The following is an 18,098-nucleotide window of genomic DNA, read 5'->3' as shown; positions in this document are numbered from 1 at the left end:
GTGAACACCCGCTTGTGCCAGGATCATGCAACACTCCAAATGGCCTCTACAACCAGCGTTGACGTAGACTCTTGTGGATATGGTCGCCTCGGCCTTATCGATTTCCATGATCAACAGCTCAAGCCAAAGCGCCTCCCTAGCCCGTACGGGTTTAGAGGCCACCGCCATAAATTGGATGGGGCCGGTGAGGGTGACAGGCGTGTCTTCCTCCACTTACATATTGTAATGTTCTCTTTTTGTCAAATTTCTGGGGTGGGATTACAATCATATATCAATCACGTGCTTGCGTCAGGACGTCTCCCATTACTCCTATCATTGCCCTTAATAGTATTGATGCCATAATTCATCACATCGAACAGCGCAAAGAGCTCGATGCTTGCCACAACATGACAGCTCTGGAGCGTACCCCACCAGATGGATCCTGCTAAGAGAAAGCGTCTGGGTACGGGGTAGACGGTGACAGTCACTCAGGGTACGACACGAGAATGAGGAATTGAAGAATTTATTTGACTGTCAGATGAAGAAATGAAACAGACGTCTTCAGAAAGGTCCCAGCTTGTCGGGCTAAGCGAGACAAAGCTAAGCATATTGTCCACTTTTCGGCACCAGTTCGGTGCCATCGCACCTTAGTTATGAAGTCACATCTCATAATAGTCGCTGTCATTCCTGCCTGAGAAGAAATGAATGGTAGAGTATCAAATCTGTTCACTTTAGAGTCGGCATCGTTCACAAGTAAACGGTATACATGTATATGATACATCACGATCACGCACACCTTCGTCTGTTGAATTCTGCTGAATCCATCAGCCACCTTGATTGTGAATGAAGAACTGGATGCTTACAAGTGAAATACTGCAACGTATATATGTGAATTCACGAAGACTAGTCAGAATCCGGACTTGAGAGCGCCATGTAAACGGTCGTGTGGAAAGTTGGATCACTAGAAGAATACATGTCTCCTATTATCACATCGCGGGCCAGTTGCGCGATAAGGTCTGTCCATAAAGTATAAGGATCTCCTCAATTACCGAGAGACGTACGCCTGCACTTACAGAGTGACGGATCATTGCTCATACGGCTGTCATAATATGGACGCACTGCGCCCAATATGTCCCTGAAGGTGTGGAGGCTTACTTCTTGAGACGTCACCTTTCTCAAAATCTCGAGCCAATTCGCTGCAGATACTCGAGGGACAATACTGGTTCCCATCACTATCCCTCCTGCACTTGACACATTGCCACACGAGACACTGAGGTTTGCCACTATCACCGTGCCATCAGCAGGACCATCATCTGCTGTTCCATGATAACTCTTGTAGAGCATTTCCTCAGCAGGAACATCGGTGTGAATGTGCCCGGATTTGATGATGAACTTGTCGCGCGATTGGTCTGATGTGTACTCGAGATCAATTTCGAGAAACTGATTTTTGGCACGCTCGGGGAAGATATCTAATTGCAAGGCTTGAATAGTGACAAAGTTGAGGGCATCCTGATGCGTCTAACATATACAAGAAAGAATCAATGGGAACGCTCATGCGTGGCGCATACAAAATCTGACACTTACCGTACGCCACAGACGGAGATCATTCAAAATGTCTAGCTTGCGCTTGCCAGACAAGGGTTCTATCAACGAGAGAGGACCATCGGGCGCTAGAGTCCGCCGCAAGCTCTTGCAGAGGTCTTTGTGCACGGGCCAATGGCTTCCTTGACATGTTTTGCTCTGCAGAATGGGTCGATCAGCTCTTGTTCGAGTATGAGAGCGAAGGTCACTGACACAGTAATACATTGAGTGGCAACCTTGAACCCGATTTAGTATTGAGAGTTTGCACGGACATCGACGATACGCTCACCACTGCATCGCAGAAGTTTATTGTTATGCTTCGCTTTCTTGAAACAAAAAGTACAGGAGAATTGGGAAGTCTTCGGGACAGAAGACATCATGGTGGTGGATCTGATTGATATGGAAAGTTGAGGATTTGCGTTGGAGACGGTGTGCGATGGACGGTGATTCGAGATTAAGAAGAAGATCTTTTCTGTTTTCCCAATGGCCCAACCTTCGGACTTGGAAAAGCAAGTGTCAATCGTGTCCCTGGCGTCGTAAGGTTGCCACTCACCGAGGTCTATCTAAGTCGACGACGTGCTATGATTCTGAACACCCTGCATATTGCATGTCCATGTCTGCTTCGTATTCAATGCCGCTAGAATAATGGCGACTTTAAAACCCAGTATATACATTAAGCTCAAGCGACTATGAGAAGAAAAGAGAGCCCGGGGGCGAAAGGAGCTGGGAAGGTCAGTCCAAAAGCGACGTGCACGGGTCGTACTTACATTTGTAAGCTTTGTGCTCATTTGGAAAGCAACCAGTCGCGACGTTGACGCGTCGTTCGTTGAACGGAACATATACATCGACCATCATTCATCTCTATCATCCACAACAAGCGAAAGCGTTGAATGGCATTAGTCAAATTTTCTGACACTTCCTCGCGCTCCAATTTCCATTATGACTACTCCAGATCGTCGACACAGGACAGTATCAGGCAAAACATCCTGAAGCTGACACCTAACATGATATCTTCACACGTCCTGAGAAAGACGACCATGGAAAATTTGACAATTTGGCCTTGGACATGAGGTTCAGAACGGTGCATCTGGCCTCGTAGACAGGCGATGTTCGTCCTTTTTACAAGTCAAACACGCGAGCGACTTTCTCTATATCGCATCCGTCCAATAAATGTCTTTCTCGACATGGAGCATGAGATGATTGAGGTAATGGGGGAAAAAGGCATTTGCTAATCTCATTGAGACCCAAGGAGTGCGCATTGTTTTGTCCGTTCACTCCAGGGAATGATACTCATATATTATCGACCAGCGTCCGTTTGTAAAGCCTCTTTATAGTGACCCCTGACCACCGGTAGAAAGACTATGTGTTTCTGGACAATGAAACTATCTGAGAAATTGGACCATAGAAGTCCTACGCAGTGGAGCTCATGTAACAATTTCAATCTTTGTCCACCTTTGACCTGCACTTTGACTCAGGTGGCGACACATAAAACCACATCCCGATTGGATGTACTCGTGGCCTCGTGGCGACTCTCGACTGCATGAATGCTCTCACGAAAACCCTTTCTCCTCGACTGTCCCCTCCTATCTTGTATACGCATCATCGCTTCCTCACTATCTTACTTAAGATCTTACGGCTCAAGGTCTGCTTACTGCCTACTTCTTTTGCCCCCCTTTTTGTTCACCAGACACTCTCTCGACAGCCGCCTGATTATGCCACCGCCGGCGAATTTATGCACATACCTAGCTTTCTTGCGCACGCGAATATATCCACACACCCACCCCTCAGGTGCGCACTTGCAATACTCGGATACTGTCCCACCGATGAGGCTTGATGACCCAATCAAAAGAATTCATGGGTAGTCTCTTTCTCTTGTGCAGCTTCGTATTACATTTGTATTTTCTCGACTTCAGAATAAGATGCATCCCTCTTCATCCTCTCGCTCCTCCCCGGCATCGAGCCTGGCCTAATCCTCATCTCTAAGGTTGGCATTCCCGTCAATCCCATTGAGGAGTGCCTCCCCACGGCTCAATCGACAGTCAGGAAAGCTAGTGGATCTGGATCACCATGTCGCCGTGTAGAAGCCATGTGAGGTACTCAGTGACGTAAGAATATCTTCCGACTTCTCTCGCTCAAGTTTCGCTCATGTTTTGCTCCTTCATTGTAGGACAGTTATCTTTCTCGGAATGGCCCCACTTGACGTTGCATTTCTCCAAAGCGCATCGCTCTTTTTGATCCTTCATCCTTGCCCTCACACATAGGTCCTTTCCTCATCCCTGCTTATACCCAGTAGGTGTTGCCTCATCCGATGCGCGCATCTAGCGAAGGCCTTCCCGTCTAGGAACCATTATCGAGAGGTTGAGTTTGAGAGAGGGCGGCGAGGCGAGGAGCTCCACCTCGAAGGATCACACACACCTTTATCCTCGTAAAGGTATCTCTGCGACTTCGCCGCTTTGATAGAATTGTCTCTAGCCCCGGTTGGGTTGTTCTTGATACACTTCAGGATATATCGGGAGGCGCAGTCGTCAATGACGTCAGTGACTGTCTGCATCCTCGCGGCGTCCGGACCATGCGTCTCCGCGGTCTATTAACTTGGTTCTTTCTATGTAATAGTTGGAAACTATATTTAGTTCTATCAGCCTGGTATCCGTCTTATCGTGATCAATGTGGACTGGAGTCGAGCGTTGGCTCATCATGACGAAGAACGGCATAATCGGGTGACATTCTCAGGTGAGGCGGCCATGTTTTACGAAAGCTTGCCTTTGCTCATTTCATGCTTTTTGAGTATATAATTGGCTCATCCCGGGTCGCGTTGGTGGGCTCAGCAAGTTTTAAGCTCACGATTTAGCCGCTGGAGACCAGATTCGGTGAACCTGAGACGAAAGAAGCAATCTCAATCTCCGTACAATCAATCATATAGTTCTGGAATAAGCATAACGGGTTAGTGCTTGACCCGTGACATCAACGACAGGGGACTATTTCTACCTGGGAGGCGAATAGACGGGCTTCAAGTGCCTGCTCTCATCATGGCTACGTCTCCAGTCTCTCCTCAATGCCCCGAGCCATATTTGCTGAAGGACCTTTCCTCTGAAATTCTGGCACAGAACGTTTTCGAACTGGAGCTGCTGAAAGTATTGAGGAAGAAGGTGCGACACATCAACTTCGCCTTTCGAGATTCTGACGTATGGCTGCCCTCATTTAGGGTTGGGATGAGGAAGGCTTAGATGGTCACTTCAATCGCCAGAGACAGATCGCGGATTCCGCAGACGATCGTATGAATTCGATATGGTTCAACAAGATGAAGAAGGTGTTCCGCGAGCTCGATGTCCAGGCGCGATTTGTCCCAACCTTTGGGAGATTGGAATTTTTAGACCTTGGGTAAGGCTTTTTGGGTTCGCTATCGAAGTGTAGACACTGACGGTCTTTGATCGGAAGATGCTGTCCAGGCGGCTTCACGTCCTATATTCTTCAGAAACATCATCGTGCCCATGGCACTGGGATCTCGCTACCAATCGAACAGGGCGGTCATCCCATGGCTCTCGAACAGCATCTCAGCTCTCGCTTCGAACTGCACCTCGCCGATCTCCTCTACTACAAACTTCATTCGGGTCACAGACCGCTGTTGCTGACTTCCATGCAGCCTTTGCCAGATGGCTTCGCAGCACGCTTCAACATTGTTATTCTCGATGGACACTTCTTGCGGACCTATCGCTCCCCTGCGCTGACCGACCCAGATGAATGGGATCGTCATCGTCTTCTCATCTCTCAGATTGTCATCGCTCTACGGTCAGTGGCGCCAGGAGGGACGATCGTAATTAAACTCTCCCACCCCGAGAAATTGTTGACTGCCCAGATTCTACATATGCTTGACAATCTTTCCATATCTCTCTGTGTGCACAAACCGCACAGCCTTCATGCCAATCGTGGGACGTTCTATGCAATTGCTAAGGGTATAGGGCGAGGACCACATGGCGAGAAACAGTCTCAATACCTCCAGGGACTGGAGGATCTGTGGCATGACATCACCTTTGGCGGAGAAACAGGTCGAGGTCGGTTTATGACTGCGACAGATCTGGACTTCATTACCACTTACGATGATATTGTGACGACGTACCTTGGTCGATTGATTGATCTCGGGCGAAGCGTTTGGCTCACCCAAGCGGACGCTCTCCAGGTTTGGTTCTCGAGGAGAGGCATCTTGTAAACAGAATCATTTCAGCTCACGGGATATTGTGTTGGAACAGTTTCGCTCCGCACTCATGCTGACTTCTTTTCGTCGAGTTATGTCTCTTTTTTTTGATCTAGTCTTACGTTTTCGATGCGGACAGTGCTACGCTTCTTGTGGCACACGACGTAACAATAAACATGTGGCATGTGGCTCCGAAGGCGCTTCGACGGTGCATCGTGGCTACATGTGGCAAACACGATCCTATAAATACCCGGGCGCAATCCCTTTCTTGCCAGCAACAGCTCTCCTCCGCTTCCCCGTCCCCAATCACTTTCTCAAACATTCCGCCGTATACATGATACCAAACAAGGTACGCCTTCTCCATATACCACTATCGCATCGACACTCATCAATGCCACGATACCAGACCACACAGACTGTTATCCGCGGCACTGCACTGGCAGATGCAGAGCGCACACAAGCGAGCACAGACATTATGTACGGCGTCACTCCGATGCACGCCACAAACGAAGCTTCCTGCGCGCCAGGTTCACGAGCAACTCACCCTGCGCGTTACCGACAACTGCGCCCGTTGACGCACCTGTTGTCAGCGCATCGAAGGACCCCGCCTTCTCACTATCCTAATGTGAAGAGGGTCACCAGGTACGTCGCGGCATCTTTGATTGCCCCTCATTGCTCTGATGCCATTCCTCCCTACTCGAATGCGATGCCATTATCAGGAAGGTCTGGGATGCTCAGGCTCATGCCACGACGTCTCCACCATCCTCGCAACAAGCCTTCGTCCAAATCTGTCGCATTCCAATGACACGGGACCATGAGCCTCGGGAATGATGGGCCCTACGAGCTTATTTTCCATCCTCACCATGAACGTGCGCAGACTGAGGCTACCGATCCGCGCAGAGCACCCGCGGTCGCGGATGACCAGTGGCCGGCTGCCCGTGCAAGAGGAGATGGATTCCAAGCGCGAGGTGCGGTGTCGCAGAACCGCTCTGTGCTTCGGATAGGCTATAATCAGAAGATTCCTGGTCATTGCACAACATGCGAGCATCGATCCTACCGTGTCCATTGCCGCAGATTCAATGTCCTAAAAACGTCAACGAGAATCCCTCCGTCTTCTGCGAGAGGATACAGGAACACCTTACAGCCAAATGCCACTCGGCTTCCGGTACTCATAGTGGGTATCCTCCTCTCGACGCCCGGCCGGATGTCACTCAGAATACCGACGGCGGTGACCCCGCCCTTTCCCAACCCTCCCCCGCATTTACTTGCCCTTGTGTAGCAACGTATCGTTGCCAGAAGGAACACGGCCTGGCACTCCAGGATATCTATCTACCCACAGATTTCTCTCGCACTATCGAGCTTAACACGTACGTCATTGGATCTGACAACTTGCGATTGGGCATTCCTCGAGTCATCTTCGTCCGTTCTACGGACTAAATACAGTCTCTAGACGCGCAAAAAGAGGGGTTTGTGGGGTTTTCGACTTCCACTGGAGAATAACAATACCACCGTTCCCCGCCTTCGATAATGACTCACCGGATATGCGGCGGGAGGAGACAAGTTGGGCCGAGTGGCAGGTATGATGGCGAGGGTCTGTTTACAATATCTTGACTGGGGGTGGGGATTTGCATATATATATATATTGCTTTCTGTTCTTCCATCATTGTGTATGGTTCCGTGCGAGTGAAGCTGGAAAGCGCACAGCGTAAGACCGAAAGCCATGAGATGCATACAACGCACTATGAGCGTGCGTGGCACGGTGAAGGCGCGCCCGCGCCAGTCCCATCTCGACACCATGAACACTCATCCCTTCGCTTGATGGCGCGTCAATATCGCCATGCTCATGCAGATGGTGGAACCGTCGAGTGTGCAAACAGCGCCGTTACTGAGCTACGAAAGAGGCAGCGGCGAGTGCCGCCGGACAACGCCGAGCGTCCAGCGCAACGCTGCCCAGTGCCTGCACTCAGATCCCGCTCCACGAACGCCTTCGAGCCCCGCGGAGTGGGCACAACGCGTCCTCGCGCAGCTGCAAAGCAGATACGCGCAGTATCAGGACTTGTGTACTGTACTCGAAAATCGACAGCATATCTCGGCAGCACACGAGTACTATGGCAGGGCCTTGGCCAACGCTGGCATGATGCCTCGGAGCTCTGCAGCATATGGGATGTTCTCAAGCCTCCCGCAGGACAATGAGCGAGGGCAGGGAAAGTCACAGCTCCGTGTGGACTCTAGAGCCTGGCCCATGCGCTGCGGCCCGATGCCTTGCAGAGGTGGACAAAAGAATGTGGCAGGAGGGTCCACAATGCGGCGCGCATCGCTTATTCGAGCATCATATAAATACCCCTGCATTCGCTCCTCTCTCACAGCGCCTCCCTCTCTCCAGCCTTCATCCACGCACCACTCATCTTACCACAACTGCCCACATCGGCATCGCGCGTCGATGGTCTTACACATCGTATGTCTGTCCGTTGACGCCTCACGCTGTGCCGTCTCTCATCCTCCCTTCCTCCAGCCCGCAATTATGCGGGACCAGCGCCGTTCAACGCACAAGCGAGCACAGACATTATTTCTCCGCGAACGACGTGCCCGATCTGTCGCAAGGCAGAGTCAAGCAACGGGCCCGCGGCTCGTGCGCCCGACAGGGACAAACGCGCAGCAGAACCGGAGACACGGTCGCCTGGTGCGTGCCTCTCAGGCAGCGGGTGCGCCGTTCCCGAGTGCGAGACGCGCCTGACGACCTCGAGAGTTGTAGACATACGTCTGTTCGTATCGCAACAGGGAAAACGTCAGCACAGCTCCGAATCAAAGTAAGCGATGTCTTTTAGATGGCTGGGCTCCTACTTACTTGTCGGCTATTGCAGTGGCCTGTCTATCCAGCCCTTATCAGCAGCCGGTCGATCCGGGATCCCTGTAAGACTACCCGGGCACAACCAGGACAGTTCGGTGCACCGATTCTTTGAAGGCCCAATTATGGACGCGCGGAGCGACGCAGCAGACGTCAAGAGGATCTGATGCCGTTCCCCTCCTTCCACTCACACGACGGTTGCGACGCCCGCCCCGCCGTACGCGATGACTCACGATACGGCCCGTTCATCCACTATTTCTGTCCGCATAAACGCAAGCACGGCAATGCTGGAGTGTGATGCGCCCGTTCCTCCCTATGGCAGGGCGACGCGCGTTCACCACGTTGGAGTCGCCAGATCAGATACTGCGATGTCGACGACTCGCCTCCCGGGGGCGCATCTCCCACCCTGAGCGTCCTTACTATCAAGGCCACCTTGCATCCATGCCACACGAATGATCTAGCCCAAGTCAAGCCCTCCCTCGCCCCCACACCACCTGCGGCGACTACTCTCTATAGCCTGTTGACCACCCGATGCATGCACATAGACGTCCCCTTGGCACCGCGCGCTGCAGCATCGCCTGAGCCGCACATCTCGCCACTCAACACACAGATTTTGAAGACCACACCGCGCATCGTCATCCTCAGATACGCGTTCTGCGCGACGCATCTCAGGACTCTGATCAGGCTGCCGTACGTGGGGTGGTACAGTCCAGCGCGTGCGCGCGCTGTGCTGGGCGGCGGGTTGGTGGACCGTGTTTTTCCAGCCGGGAATGCAGGCCGATCAGCCCACTCATGGAAAGCCCGTCACACGCATACAGCAGTGCAGGTCGAATGGACCCGTGGGCGCGCGGGAATCGGACACCGAGCGAATGCATCTAGGATGTCGTTGTGTAAGAATCAACGGATTGGAGTAGTGTGGTTGGATGTGTGATTCGCAGCGAGCTCGGATGTCGGGAAAACGGAGGGCACGCGGGGGGTATCATATCACTTCATGCGATGATGAGAGCTAGTGCGGAGGTGGATTGAGCATGTAAGATGGTAAGCTGACCTGTTGTGGAGCGGTCGTTTTTTTTTGCTATTAGCATCCATCAGTTGGGGGGGGACGCTATCAATATAAAGCGCTGCATTGATCTATCTAGACGTTGCATATCTGAGCGACTGAGTGAATGATTGAGAGACTGGGAGCATGTGCGACGTGCAACTCGATTGTTTGGGTGGATCACTGCGCTCTGCACAGCACAGCCGCAGCGTTTAGTAGTGTTTGTTCAGTTGCGCCGACGCCGCGCCGCCAAGCTCTTCAGCTCGAGGCGCGTGTATGGCATGAACTTTCGAGCGCGACAGAGCTCGACTGCTGCATCCTCCCAGCAAACTGAGATATTCCACTGCGTCGCATCGCCTGTCGCACGCGCTCTGCCGACCGATCAACAAAATGAACAAAATGAGTGCAGGGCCCATTGCCGGCACGCGGGCGAGGCCTGCATCGCGCAACGGCGAGAGCACACGTGGTGCGCGTTTTGATTGGGGCAGAGAGCGAGGGATGAGCATGTCGCGTGCGCGAAGTGTGTCTGCAGCACCGCGGCCCACGGCGTGCGTGGCTCCGCTTGAGTGAACCCCAGACGGGCGAAGCGAGGCAGAGCGGACCCCCGCCGAGCCTCCGCCGCGCGAACGACCTGCCCTTGTTGTGCGCGAGCGACTGTGCGAAGCAAGAAGCAGGCGGGCGTGGACGGTGCAGCACCGAGATGGCGTGCGCGCTTGAGCTAGGCGGCGCATAGTCTCTGTTGCTGACCTAACGCAGAAGATAGTTAGGCGACGCACTGTGTTGTCCTGCGGGGGACTTGCCGGCCAGCTGCCTGACTGACAGGGTCGACGGCGCGCGGTATCTGCGGGCGTCACGTGTCGCAGGCGGATCCGGAAGACGAGGCGTGGTGGCGATGCGGCCGCGGGGCGCGGTGTCTATCCGCACGGTGTCGGGTGCTCGGGGCGCATCCAGCCGGCATTTCAACCTCCGTCGCTCCGCTCTCCGTCGGCGTGCCGAGCCGTAACGACTCCGACGGCAACGCACCGTGGTCTTTCAAAGCCCGCCTGGCCTATTCCGCTTGGTAAGCACGAGGCTACCCAGATCCCGCTCCACGACCGTCTTCGGTGCCCGCGAGGGTGGGCATGCCGCGCCACGCACCTATACGGTATCCTCAAAATCGGCGACTGTGTATCTCGACGGCATATGGCAGGCTTCGTTCTGCGCCGGCACGACGCCTCGGAATTATGCGACGTATGAGCTGTAGACAATAGGCGGAGGCGAGGGCGAGGGCGAGTAACGACCACGCCGTGTGGCAGCCTGGTCGTGCCTTGGAGAGAGGTGGACAAAAGAATGTGGCATCAGAGTCCACAATGGGGCGCGCGTCGCTTATTCATGTGGCAGACTTGGCCCTCGAGCATCGTATAAATACCCCTCTGCGAGTCCTCTTCCATCCCAACGCACCTTGCCCTCCCTCATAACTCATATTATCACAACTACCCACCTCGATATTGCGCTTCCATGGTCATACGCAACGTATGTCCGCCCGTCGACGCCTCGCACTGTGCCGTTGCTCATGCTCTCTTCCTGCAGCGGGACCAGCGCCGTCCAACGCACAAGCGAGCACAGACATTACTTATCCGCGACCGAAGAACCCGGTCTGCTGACGCCCCAAGGCAGGGTCAAGGCATGGGCCCGCCGCTCGCGCGCCCCCGAGAGGCCAATCAGCGTGCGTGATCTCGTCCAGATCGCCGGCCTTTTTGCTAACTTGTCGATTCGTCCAGTGGTTTGGCTACCGGTAGCGACTGGCACGGTTGAATGTGCAGTCGTCCGGAGCACTTTGGACGCGCGCGGCCACAGGGCGGACGTGAAGAGCTTTTGGGTGATGTGCCGCGCTAGAGCGGATGCGGGACGTGTGTAGAACGAAGAGACGCACGCCAAGAGGCTCTGGCGCCGGCCCCCTCCCCCTCACTCGCCGGGATCGCACGCCCCCCGCGCCGCCCGCGCCACCGACGGCAATGAGCAGTGCAAGGGCGCGTCTATCCACCGTATCCGAGCACAGCTAACGCATGAACGGCGATGCTGGAGCGCGATGTGTCGCCCGCTCCTCCCTATAGCCGCGGCCTACCGCGCGTCCACCACCTCGGGGTCGCCAAATCTGGCGGTGCCGAGCGCGCGTCCGCCGAGGGCGCAGCTTCGGCGGTGAACGTCTGTCCCCTCCTATAGGAGCCGCCTCGTAGCCATGCCACACGGATAATCAGACTGAAGACACGCCGGCGCGCGCCCCTCCATCGCCTGCGGCGGCCGCTTTGTATGACAACTTCACCGCTCGATCCACGCACATAGACATCCCCTTGGCACGCCCCGCGGCATCGCCTGAGCCGCCCATCTTGTCACTCGATGCGCCGACTTCAACGATCACACCGCGCATGGTCGGCGGCTTAGCGCCCTGCGCGGCGCCAACCAGGGCGCGAACCAGGCTGCCGCACGTGTGGTGATGCAGATAGGCGTGGTCGCCGCGCGGGGTTCGGGAACCGGCGCACGGGCTTGCGAGCACGTGACGCGATTGGATGTCAGATTTGCAGCGCGCTCGGGCGGCGGCGGGCGGCGGGCGGCGGGCGTCGTGCGGCCGCGCGTGAAAGGCTCGCGGGAGTCGCTCGACGATGCATGCTGGCAGGCCGACCTACGGCCGCGTCCGCGCGTGAAAGGCGTGCGGGAGTCGCTCGACAACGCATGCTGGCAGGCCGACCTACTGCCGCGTCCGCGCGTGAAAGGCGCGCGGGAGTCGCTCGACGATGCATGCTGGCAGGCCGACCTACGGCCGCGTCCGCGCGTGAAAGGCGCGCGGGAGTCGCTCGACGATGCATGCTGGCAAGCTGATCTCAAGCGCTGCCACTGTGCTTTTTTATCTTGTTCGGGTCTCTAAGTTGGGGAGGGGGCGACTGATCGATTAATATATATATATATTTTTGCTTTGTCCGATTTGGGCGTTGACTTGTTGAGTTGTGCGATTGAGTCTGAGGTCGGCGATTCTGACCGTGTGTGCGACTGTGCGATGAGCACGCGAAGAATAAAAATCTTGCAAGAGCTTGTTTGTCGGCGCGTGCGCCGTCCGGCCGCCTGCAGCGTATCAGTGTATATCAGTGAATCGGCGTCACCTCCTTCTCCAGAGTCCGCCGGGACACCCGGCCTTCCGCGGTCGCGCTGTGCGTCGACTCCAAAGTTCAGACGTGCACGAGCTCGAGTACCCGAGTGCTACCCGTTCATCCTCAAACACAATATACGCACGCACGTTCGTCCATACACACAAGCATGCACACAACAGCAACATTTCCACACGTACCACAGCAGTACGCAGCACGGTGACCGCCGGAGCCCACGCCTCGACGCCTCGACGCCTCGACGCCTCGACAAAACGTTGAACGCTGTACGACACGAGCGTCGAGCGGGACAAGGACCGCCGAACGACGACAGCACCACACCGCACCACCCCACATCCATCCATCCAAAAAGGTAAAAAAAAGGAAAAGAGAAAAAAGAAAGAAAATGTACATGTCATACCATATCATATCATATATTATATACACGCAGCGCGTCCGTCGAGTTCCGAGGCGAGCGCCGATGGCGGTAAGAATCGTTCATTAGGATCGTATACGGCCGAGGCAAACAGAGTCAGTCGAGCAGTATGTAACAAGAACAAGAAAGAAACCGACGCTGCCGTACTGAAATGAAAGGAAGCACCCTCAACGCAAACGCAAACGCGAAAAGATAGAACACGAGGTATGTACGCATGCATAGTAATTAGTCCACCAAGCCGCCTCTCCTCCTCGCCCTACGCCCTCGACTCGCCCCGCTCGCCCCGCTCACCCACCCCACCCGTGCCCACGCCCGCACCCGCACCCGCGCCCCGCCTAAGCGACGCCCCTGACATCGGCATCGGCATCGACAGCCCCAGCCCCAGCTCCAGCCCAAACGCGCCCACCCCGCTCCCCACAGTGCCCGGCGCGCTCATCCGCCGCCCGCGCTCCGCAAGCCGCAGCTGATGATGCTGCGTCCCCGCGTCCGTGCCCGCGCCCGCGCCCACGTCCGCGCCCGAGAGCGGATGATACTTGCCCTTCCCCCGCACCGCCATTCCCACCGGCGGCGGCCCCATCGTCGCCCCGCCGCCGTTAACGCCGCCCCCAAACCCAAACTCCCCGTCCTCCCCGTCGTCGAGCGCGCTCTCGCCCTCGCCGTACCCCATCCGTGCCGCCCGCTTCGAGTAGTCCGGCCCCAGCGTCTGCGACGGCAGCCGCTTGAACGACGGCCGCGCCACGTCCTCCGCACCGCCGCCGCCGCCGCCGCCGCCAAGGCCATGCTCCATCGCGGGAAGCAGTTGCTGATGTTGACGTTGATGTTGGTGCTGCTGCTGTTGAAGATGCGTATGGCGAGGGTGAAGCTGCTGCGACCCAGGATGCGGCGACGCCGACGCGCTCAGGCTCCCGCTCTGCCCAGCACCCGCACCCGCACCCGCACCCGCACCCGCACCCGCACCCGCGCCCGGCCCAAACACGTGCGCCAAACTCGACCCCACGCTCGACGTGCTGCTCGGCCTGCTCATCTCCATCGCCTGCACGGCCTGCATCTGCTGCATCTGCGCTTGATGCATCTGCTGTTGTTGTTGTTGTTGCTGCTGTTGTTGCTGCTGTTGTTGTTGCTGCTGCTGCTGCTGCTGCTGCATCGTCGACATCGCAGCCTGCGGCACCTGCATCGGCATCGGCACGGGCACGGGCAACGCCAGCCCCCCAGCGACACCTGCCCCGCGCCCCGGACTCGCGCTCCCGCTCTTGCTCTTCTGCCCCTCGGACCCGCCCACCGAGCCCGCCACCGAGCCCGCCACCGAGCCCGCCACCGACGCCGGTCCAGACCCAGACCCGGACCCAGAACTCGACCTCGAATCCAAAGGCGCCGCACCCGCACCCGTGCCCACGCCCGCACCCGCACCGACGCCCGCACCGGTTCCCCGCCGCCGCGGCACGAGGTTCAGCGTCAACGGCGTCCGCCGCGCCAGCACCGCCTGCTCATAGCTCCGCAGGTCCTCGGGACGATGCAGCGTCCTCAGGCCGCCGATGGCTCCGGCGCCAGCGTCGGGCGTCTTCACGCTCGGCAGGCTCGCCACGCGCGTCAGCCCGCGCTCGCGCTTGGGACTGCGCCCGTGACCCATGTACCCTCCGCCTCCGCCTCCGCCACCTCCTGATCCGCTGCCGCCTCCGCCGTCCGGTGCGGCGTGCGCGAGGCCGTTGGCGCCGGCGGTGGGCGTGACGAGCCCCGGGGCCCGTGAGCGGGCTCCGCATGTACTGCTTCCACATCTCGCGCAGCTCCTTCAGGTTCCCCGGCGTCGGCCCCCCGTTCCCGTCAGCCTCTCCCTCCGCCTCCCCACCACCGTCTCCGCCCCCTCCTCCTCCTCCTCCGCCTCCAGTCCTGCTGCTGCTGGACGAGGCGTCCGGGACGCCGAGCACGCCCTCGAAAAACGGCGCGCCTGGCTCAGGCCCGCGAGCACCGCAGGGTCGTCGAGCGACATGAGCCCAAACGCGCTCGAGAACCCGCCCTCGCCCTCGTGAGGGTGGACATGGGGCTGGCCGTGCGCGCGGTACCCGCCGTCCGCGTGCTGCTGGTGTTCGTGAGCGTGAGAGTGCGTCGACGAGGACGAGGACGCGGGCCGCCCATCCGAGTCTGCGTACCCTCCTGCGAGCCCGTACTGGTGCCGGTGCTGGTGATGCGGATCGTGCGGGTCGTGTGGTTGTGGTAAATGTCCGCGGTGCATGAGCGGGTGGCCATAATCGTGCATCCCGATCCCGGGCAGCGGAAGGTTTACGCTGCTCGACGCAGCCGACGACGGCTGCGAGGGGCTCGCGGCGCTCCCGTTCTGGCTGTGCGCCGCGACGCTCCCGTCGTCGCTCGCGAGCGACAGCGATCCGCGGCGATGGCCCTGATGCTCGTGCTCGTGCAGCTCAAACTGGAACGGATGGTTGCCGTTCGCCGGGGGGTGCGGCGCGTGCGTGGGCCCGTAATCGTGCGAGGCATACTGCGCATAGCTGTCTCTGTACGGCGCGGGCTGTGGGGCACGGAGGGCGGCGCAAGGCGGGAACCGTCAGTACCTAGGACTCTTTTTTGGCCACGGAATGCGTGGATGTCCACCACTTTAATCAATCGTGACGTAACGCACCTTGTCGTTCACGCCCGGGTTTGACGGCGGAAAGGCCATGCTGTCCGATTGCGGATGGCCGAGATTGTAGTCGACGCCGGCGTCTCTCGAGCCGTACGCGCCGTATCTCTGCTGTTGCTGCTGCTGTTGCTGCTGCTGTTGTTGCTGTTGATGCTGTTGTGAAGGATCCATGTAGAGGCTCGGCATGCCCCTCGCGGCCGACGAGGATGAGGCGGAGCGCGAGAGCATCTCGGCCTGTTGGCGGTACCGGGCGGCATAGTCCGCGGTGCTGTCAAACGACTCGCGCGAGGCCGAGGCGGAGCCCGAGCCCAGCAAGTACGGCTCTAGCGAGTTGGATGGATACGCCTGTGCCGACGAAGACGGAAAAGTGTATTGCGGGGCGTAGAGCTGGGAGGGTGGCGGGGGTAGGGTTGGGGCGGCGGAGGAGCCCATGAGAAAGGTGTCGGAGAGGCGGTAGCCGGGGGGCACTGTCGGGAGGGGGCCGAGGGCCGAGGGGAGGGCGGGGTCATTGAGGGAGAGGCCCGAGTAGAGGTTGTTGGGGCCGATAGTACCCGTGGAGGAATGGCTGGGCCCTGGGCGAGCGGGGTGGCCGGGACCTTGAGGAGCGGTTTGGCGGTGAAACTTGACATAGGTGCAGCGGCACTTTCGGTGTATGCATTTGGCTGCAGGGAGCGACGGAAGCGGAAAGGGCCGTTTGTGCACGCGGCGACGGCGGAATATGATATTCGGACAAGCGAGAGGGGGGTGGGAGGGAAGCGAAAGAAGGGGGAAGGAAAGCAAGCGGGTGAGTCAGTAACCGAGAGGCGGAAGAGGATATAGGGGAGCGAAGGGCGGGTGATGGATGATGATAAGGGGAAAAGGGTGCTGACAACAGGGGTTTGCGCCGTCGCAGGGGAGGCTGGACTGGACGCATTGGTCGCAGGCCTGCTTTGAGGTTGTGGCGCGGCAGGCGGCGGCAGCGCCCTTGCGGCGGTTGGGTGCGGAGGAGACGAGGGGTTTTTCGTTTGCGTGACATTTATTGACGTGCCGAGAAAGGAGGTCGCTGGGAGGGAGGGGGTTGTAAAAGCAAAACGAGGGGGAAGATGTGAGGACGGAGAGAGCCAAGAAAGAAGAGGGTGAACGGACGGACCTGCGTGCAAATTGGTCGCCGCAGTGCTGACACTTGTATGGGCGATCGCCGGTGTCTGTGGAGCGGGGTCGGGGTGAGTGCGAGTGAGTGAGCGAGTCGAGCGGAGGGCCGAGAAGAAGGCCGGCAGAGCGACGGGGAGGGGGGAGGGGCGGATGCGGGGGCGGGGGCTCCAACGGGAGAGGAGGCCCCACGGCAAGCAACGGAGCGGTGAGCGGTGGAAGAAGGCTCACGAGAGCGCATGTGTCTTGCGACATGCTGGGGCCTTGTGAAAGTTGCCTGGCAGACGGGGCACTTGTGGTCTCCGGCCATTGTGTTGCGGACGCTGGCTGCGACGGTGACGGGAACGGGCTGGACGACGGCGGCGAGGACGACGAGGGCAGACGGGAGGGTGGAGTGGAGTGGAGGAGGCAAGCAAGCAAGCAGGTGGCCGGCGGGGCGATCTGAGGGCAGTCCCGTCGCCCACCCGTGGGAACCGTGATGTCATCGCCGGGGTTAGGGTCTGCTCCATCACGCTGTCGTCGCCGCTGACGTCACCAGCACACTCCTTTCGCACACAAACAGCCTCGACTCACATGACCCGCCGCCCCCATCGATGGCGACCGCCCCGCCCTCGGCGTTCGCTACGCCCCCTCCCGACGTCATCGCCCGCTGCTTCCCCGCACCTTTTGTCCCCCCGACGCACATCCCCGTCGCACGTCCCCGTCGCACATCCACGCCGCCACACCACGCCCCATTCGTGTCCCTCCCTCGCACGGCCGTCCCCGCGCACGCACAGACGTGCGACCCCGTGCTTCTCTGCCAGCGCAAATGACGTCAGGCGAGATCCCGATTGGCGCGAGCGATGATGCAAGCCCACGAGGCCGCGCACCGCCTCCCAGTGGCGCCTGCACGCCCCTCCCCGATCCATCTCCCCATCAGAACCACACCGCTGCTCCGCGATCTCCCCCAGATCTGTCGCTCCCGCACCGACCACCCGAGTCCGTCCCCGCCGCGACATCGACGTCGACGCCGCTGCCCGACTCGCCGCCCGCGCCCGCGCCGCCCCTCGCCCTCGTCCTCCAGATCCAACACCCGACGACCCGCGTGCCCACAGCTCCCGTGCGCTCTCGATCCCGCCCCAAACCAGCCAGACCCTCGCAGTAAACACAACATGTA

The 18,098-nt window shown here is 58.1% G+C and overlaps 8 protein-coding genes across 8 annotated transcripts; 4 read left to right on the top strand and 4 right to left on the bottom strand.

Annotated features, from left to right (window-relative positions):
• Positions 1 to 682: 682 nt before the first annotated feature.
• Positions 683 to 1,940, bottom strand: HETIRDRAFT_382648 (uncharacterized protein; the record flags this gene model as incomplete). Its single annotated transcript, XM_009546616.1, has 6 exons — positions 683 to 791; positions 843 to 995; positions 1,053 to 1,497; positions 1,564 to 1,719; positions 1,774 to 1,796; positions 1,850 to 1,940. The coding sequence occupies 5 exons, from the start codon at positions 1,938 to 1,940 to the stop codon at positions 883 to 885; spliced, it is 828 nt and encodes a 275-aa protein (XP_009544911.1). The 3' UTR covers positions 683 to 791; positions 843 to 882.
• Positions 1,941 to 4,532: 2,592 nt separating this feature from the next.
• On the top strand, positions 4,533 to 5,943 carry HETIRDRAFT_473716 (uncharacterized protein). Its single transcript, XM_009546615.1, has 3 exons — positions 4,533 to 4,706; positions 4,763 to 4,938; positions 4,996 to 5,943. The coding sequence occupies exons 1-3, from the start codon at positions 4,587 to 4,589 to the stop codon at positions 5,762 to 5,764; spliced, it is 1,065 nt and encodes a 354-aa protein (XP_009544910.1). The 5' UTR covers positions 4,533 to 4,586; the 3' UTR covers positions 5,765 to 5,943.
• Positions 5,944 to 6,140: 197 nt separating this feature from the next.
• HETIRDRAFT_426187 (uncharacterized protein) lies at positions 6,141 to 8,761 on the top strand (the record flags this gene model as incomplete). Its single annotated transcript, XM_009546614.1, has 8 exons — positions 6,141 to 6,391; positions 6,627 to 6,717; positions 6,824 to 7,116; positions 7,200 to 7,326; positions 7,599 to 8,044; positions 8,116 to 8,204; positions 8,262 to 8,556; positions 8,611 to 8,761. The coding sequence occupies 8 exons, from the start codon at positions 6,141 to 6,143 to the stop codon at positions 8,759 to 8,761; spliced, it is 1,743 nt and encodes a 580-aa protein (XP_009544909.1).
• Positions 8,762 to 9,845: 1,084 nt separating this feature from the next.
• HETIRDRAFT_426186 (uncharacterized protein) lies at positions 9,846 to 10,756 on the bottom strand (the record flags this gene model as incomplete). Its single annotated transcript, XM_009546613.1, has 3 exons — positions 9,846 to 10,375; positions 10,410 to 10,639; positions 10,710 to 10,756. 3 exons carry the CDS (start codon positions 10,754 to 10,756, stop codon positions 9,846 to 9,848), a joined length of 807 nt encoding a protein of 268 aa, XP_009544908.1.
• A 374-nt stretch (positions 10,757 to 11,130) lies between these two features.
• Positions 11,131 to 13,126, top strand: HETIRDRAFT_450386 (uncharacterized protein; the record flags this gene model as incomplete). Its single annotated transcript, XM_009546612.1, has 8 exons — positions 11,131 to 11,145; positions 11,203 to 11,338; positions 11,394 to 11,476; positions 11,531 to 11,646; positions 11,727 to 11,817; positions 11,871 to 12,001; positions 12,055 to 12,506; positions 12,744 to 13,126. The coding sequence occupies 8 exons, from the start codon at positions 11,131 to 11,133 to the stop codon at positions 13,124 to 13,126; spliced, it is 1,407 nt and encodes a 468-aa protein (XP_009544907.1).
• A 115-nt stretch (positions 13,127 to 13,241) lies between these two features.
• On the bottom strand, positions 13,242 to 13,759 carry HETIRDRAFT_439429 (uncharacterized protein). Its single transcript, XM_009546611.1, has one exon. The coding sequence runs from the start codon at positions 13,739 to 13,741 to the stop codon at positions 13,442 to 13,444; it is 300 nt and encodes a 99-aa protein (XP_009544906.1). The 5' UTR covers positions 13,742 to 13,759; the 3' UTR covers positions 13,242 to 13,441.
• A 1,212-nt stretch (positions 13,760 to 14,971) lies between these two features.
• Positions 14,972 to 16,042, bottom strand: HETIRDRAFT_315694 (uncharacterized protein; the record flags this gene model as incomplete). The annotated part of the gene is made up of 2 exons (XM_009546610.1): positions 14,972 to 15,703; positions 15,815 to 16,042. 2 exons carry the CDS (start codon positions 16,040 to 16,042, stop codon positions 14,972 to 14,974), a joined length of 960 nt encoding a protein of 319 aa, XP_009544905.1.
• Positions 16,043 to 17,420: 1,378 nt separating this feature from the next.
• On the top strand, positions 17,421 to 18,086 carry HETIRDRAFT_450384 (uncharacterized protein; the record flags this gene model as incomplete). Its single annotated transcript, XM_009546609.1, has 3 exons — positions 17,421 to 17,440; positions 17,505 to 17,720; positions 17,783 to 18,086. The coding sequence occupies 3 exons, from the start codon at positions 17,421 to 17,423 to the stop codon at positions 18,084 to 18,086; spliced, it is 540 nt and encodes a 179-aa protein (XP_009544904.1).
• Positions 18,087 to 18,098: the final 12 nt, after the last annotated feature.

The sequence above is a fragment of the Heterobasidion irregulare genome (assembly GCF_000320585.1).
Source record: "Heterobasidion irregulare TC 32-1 unplaced genomic scaffold scaffold_04, whole genome shotgun sequence".
NCBI lineage: Eukaryota > Fungi > Basidiomycota > Agaricomycetes > Russulales > Bondarzewiaceae > Heterobasidion > Heterobasidion irregulare.
This window is presented reverse-complemented; position numbering and strand designations above follow the sequence as displayed.

What these genes read in the sequence shown, in the direction of transcription:
- HETIRDRAFT_473716 (XM_009546615.1), top strand. Translation starts at nt 4,587, where the DNA reads ATGGCTACGTCTCCAGTCTCTCCTCAATGCCCCGAGCCATATTTGCTG. An exon ending in TGAAAGTATTGAGGAAGAAG is followed by an intron (nt 4,707 to 4,762) that starts GTGCGACACATC and finishes GCCCTCATTTAG; the next exon opens with GGTTGGGATGAGGAAGGCTT. An exon ending in TTGGAATTTTTAGACCTTGG is followed by an intron (nt 4,939 to 4,995) that starts GTAAGGCTTTTT and finishes TTTGATCGGAAG; the next exon opens with ATGCTGTCCAGGCGGCTTCA.
- HETIRDRAFT_439429 (XM_009546611.1), bottom strand. Translation starts at nt 13,741, where the DNA reads ATGGCGGTGCGGGGGAAGGGCAAGTATCATCCGCTCTCGGGCGCGGAC.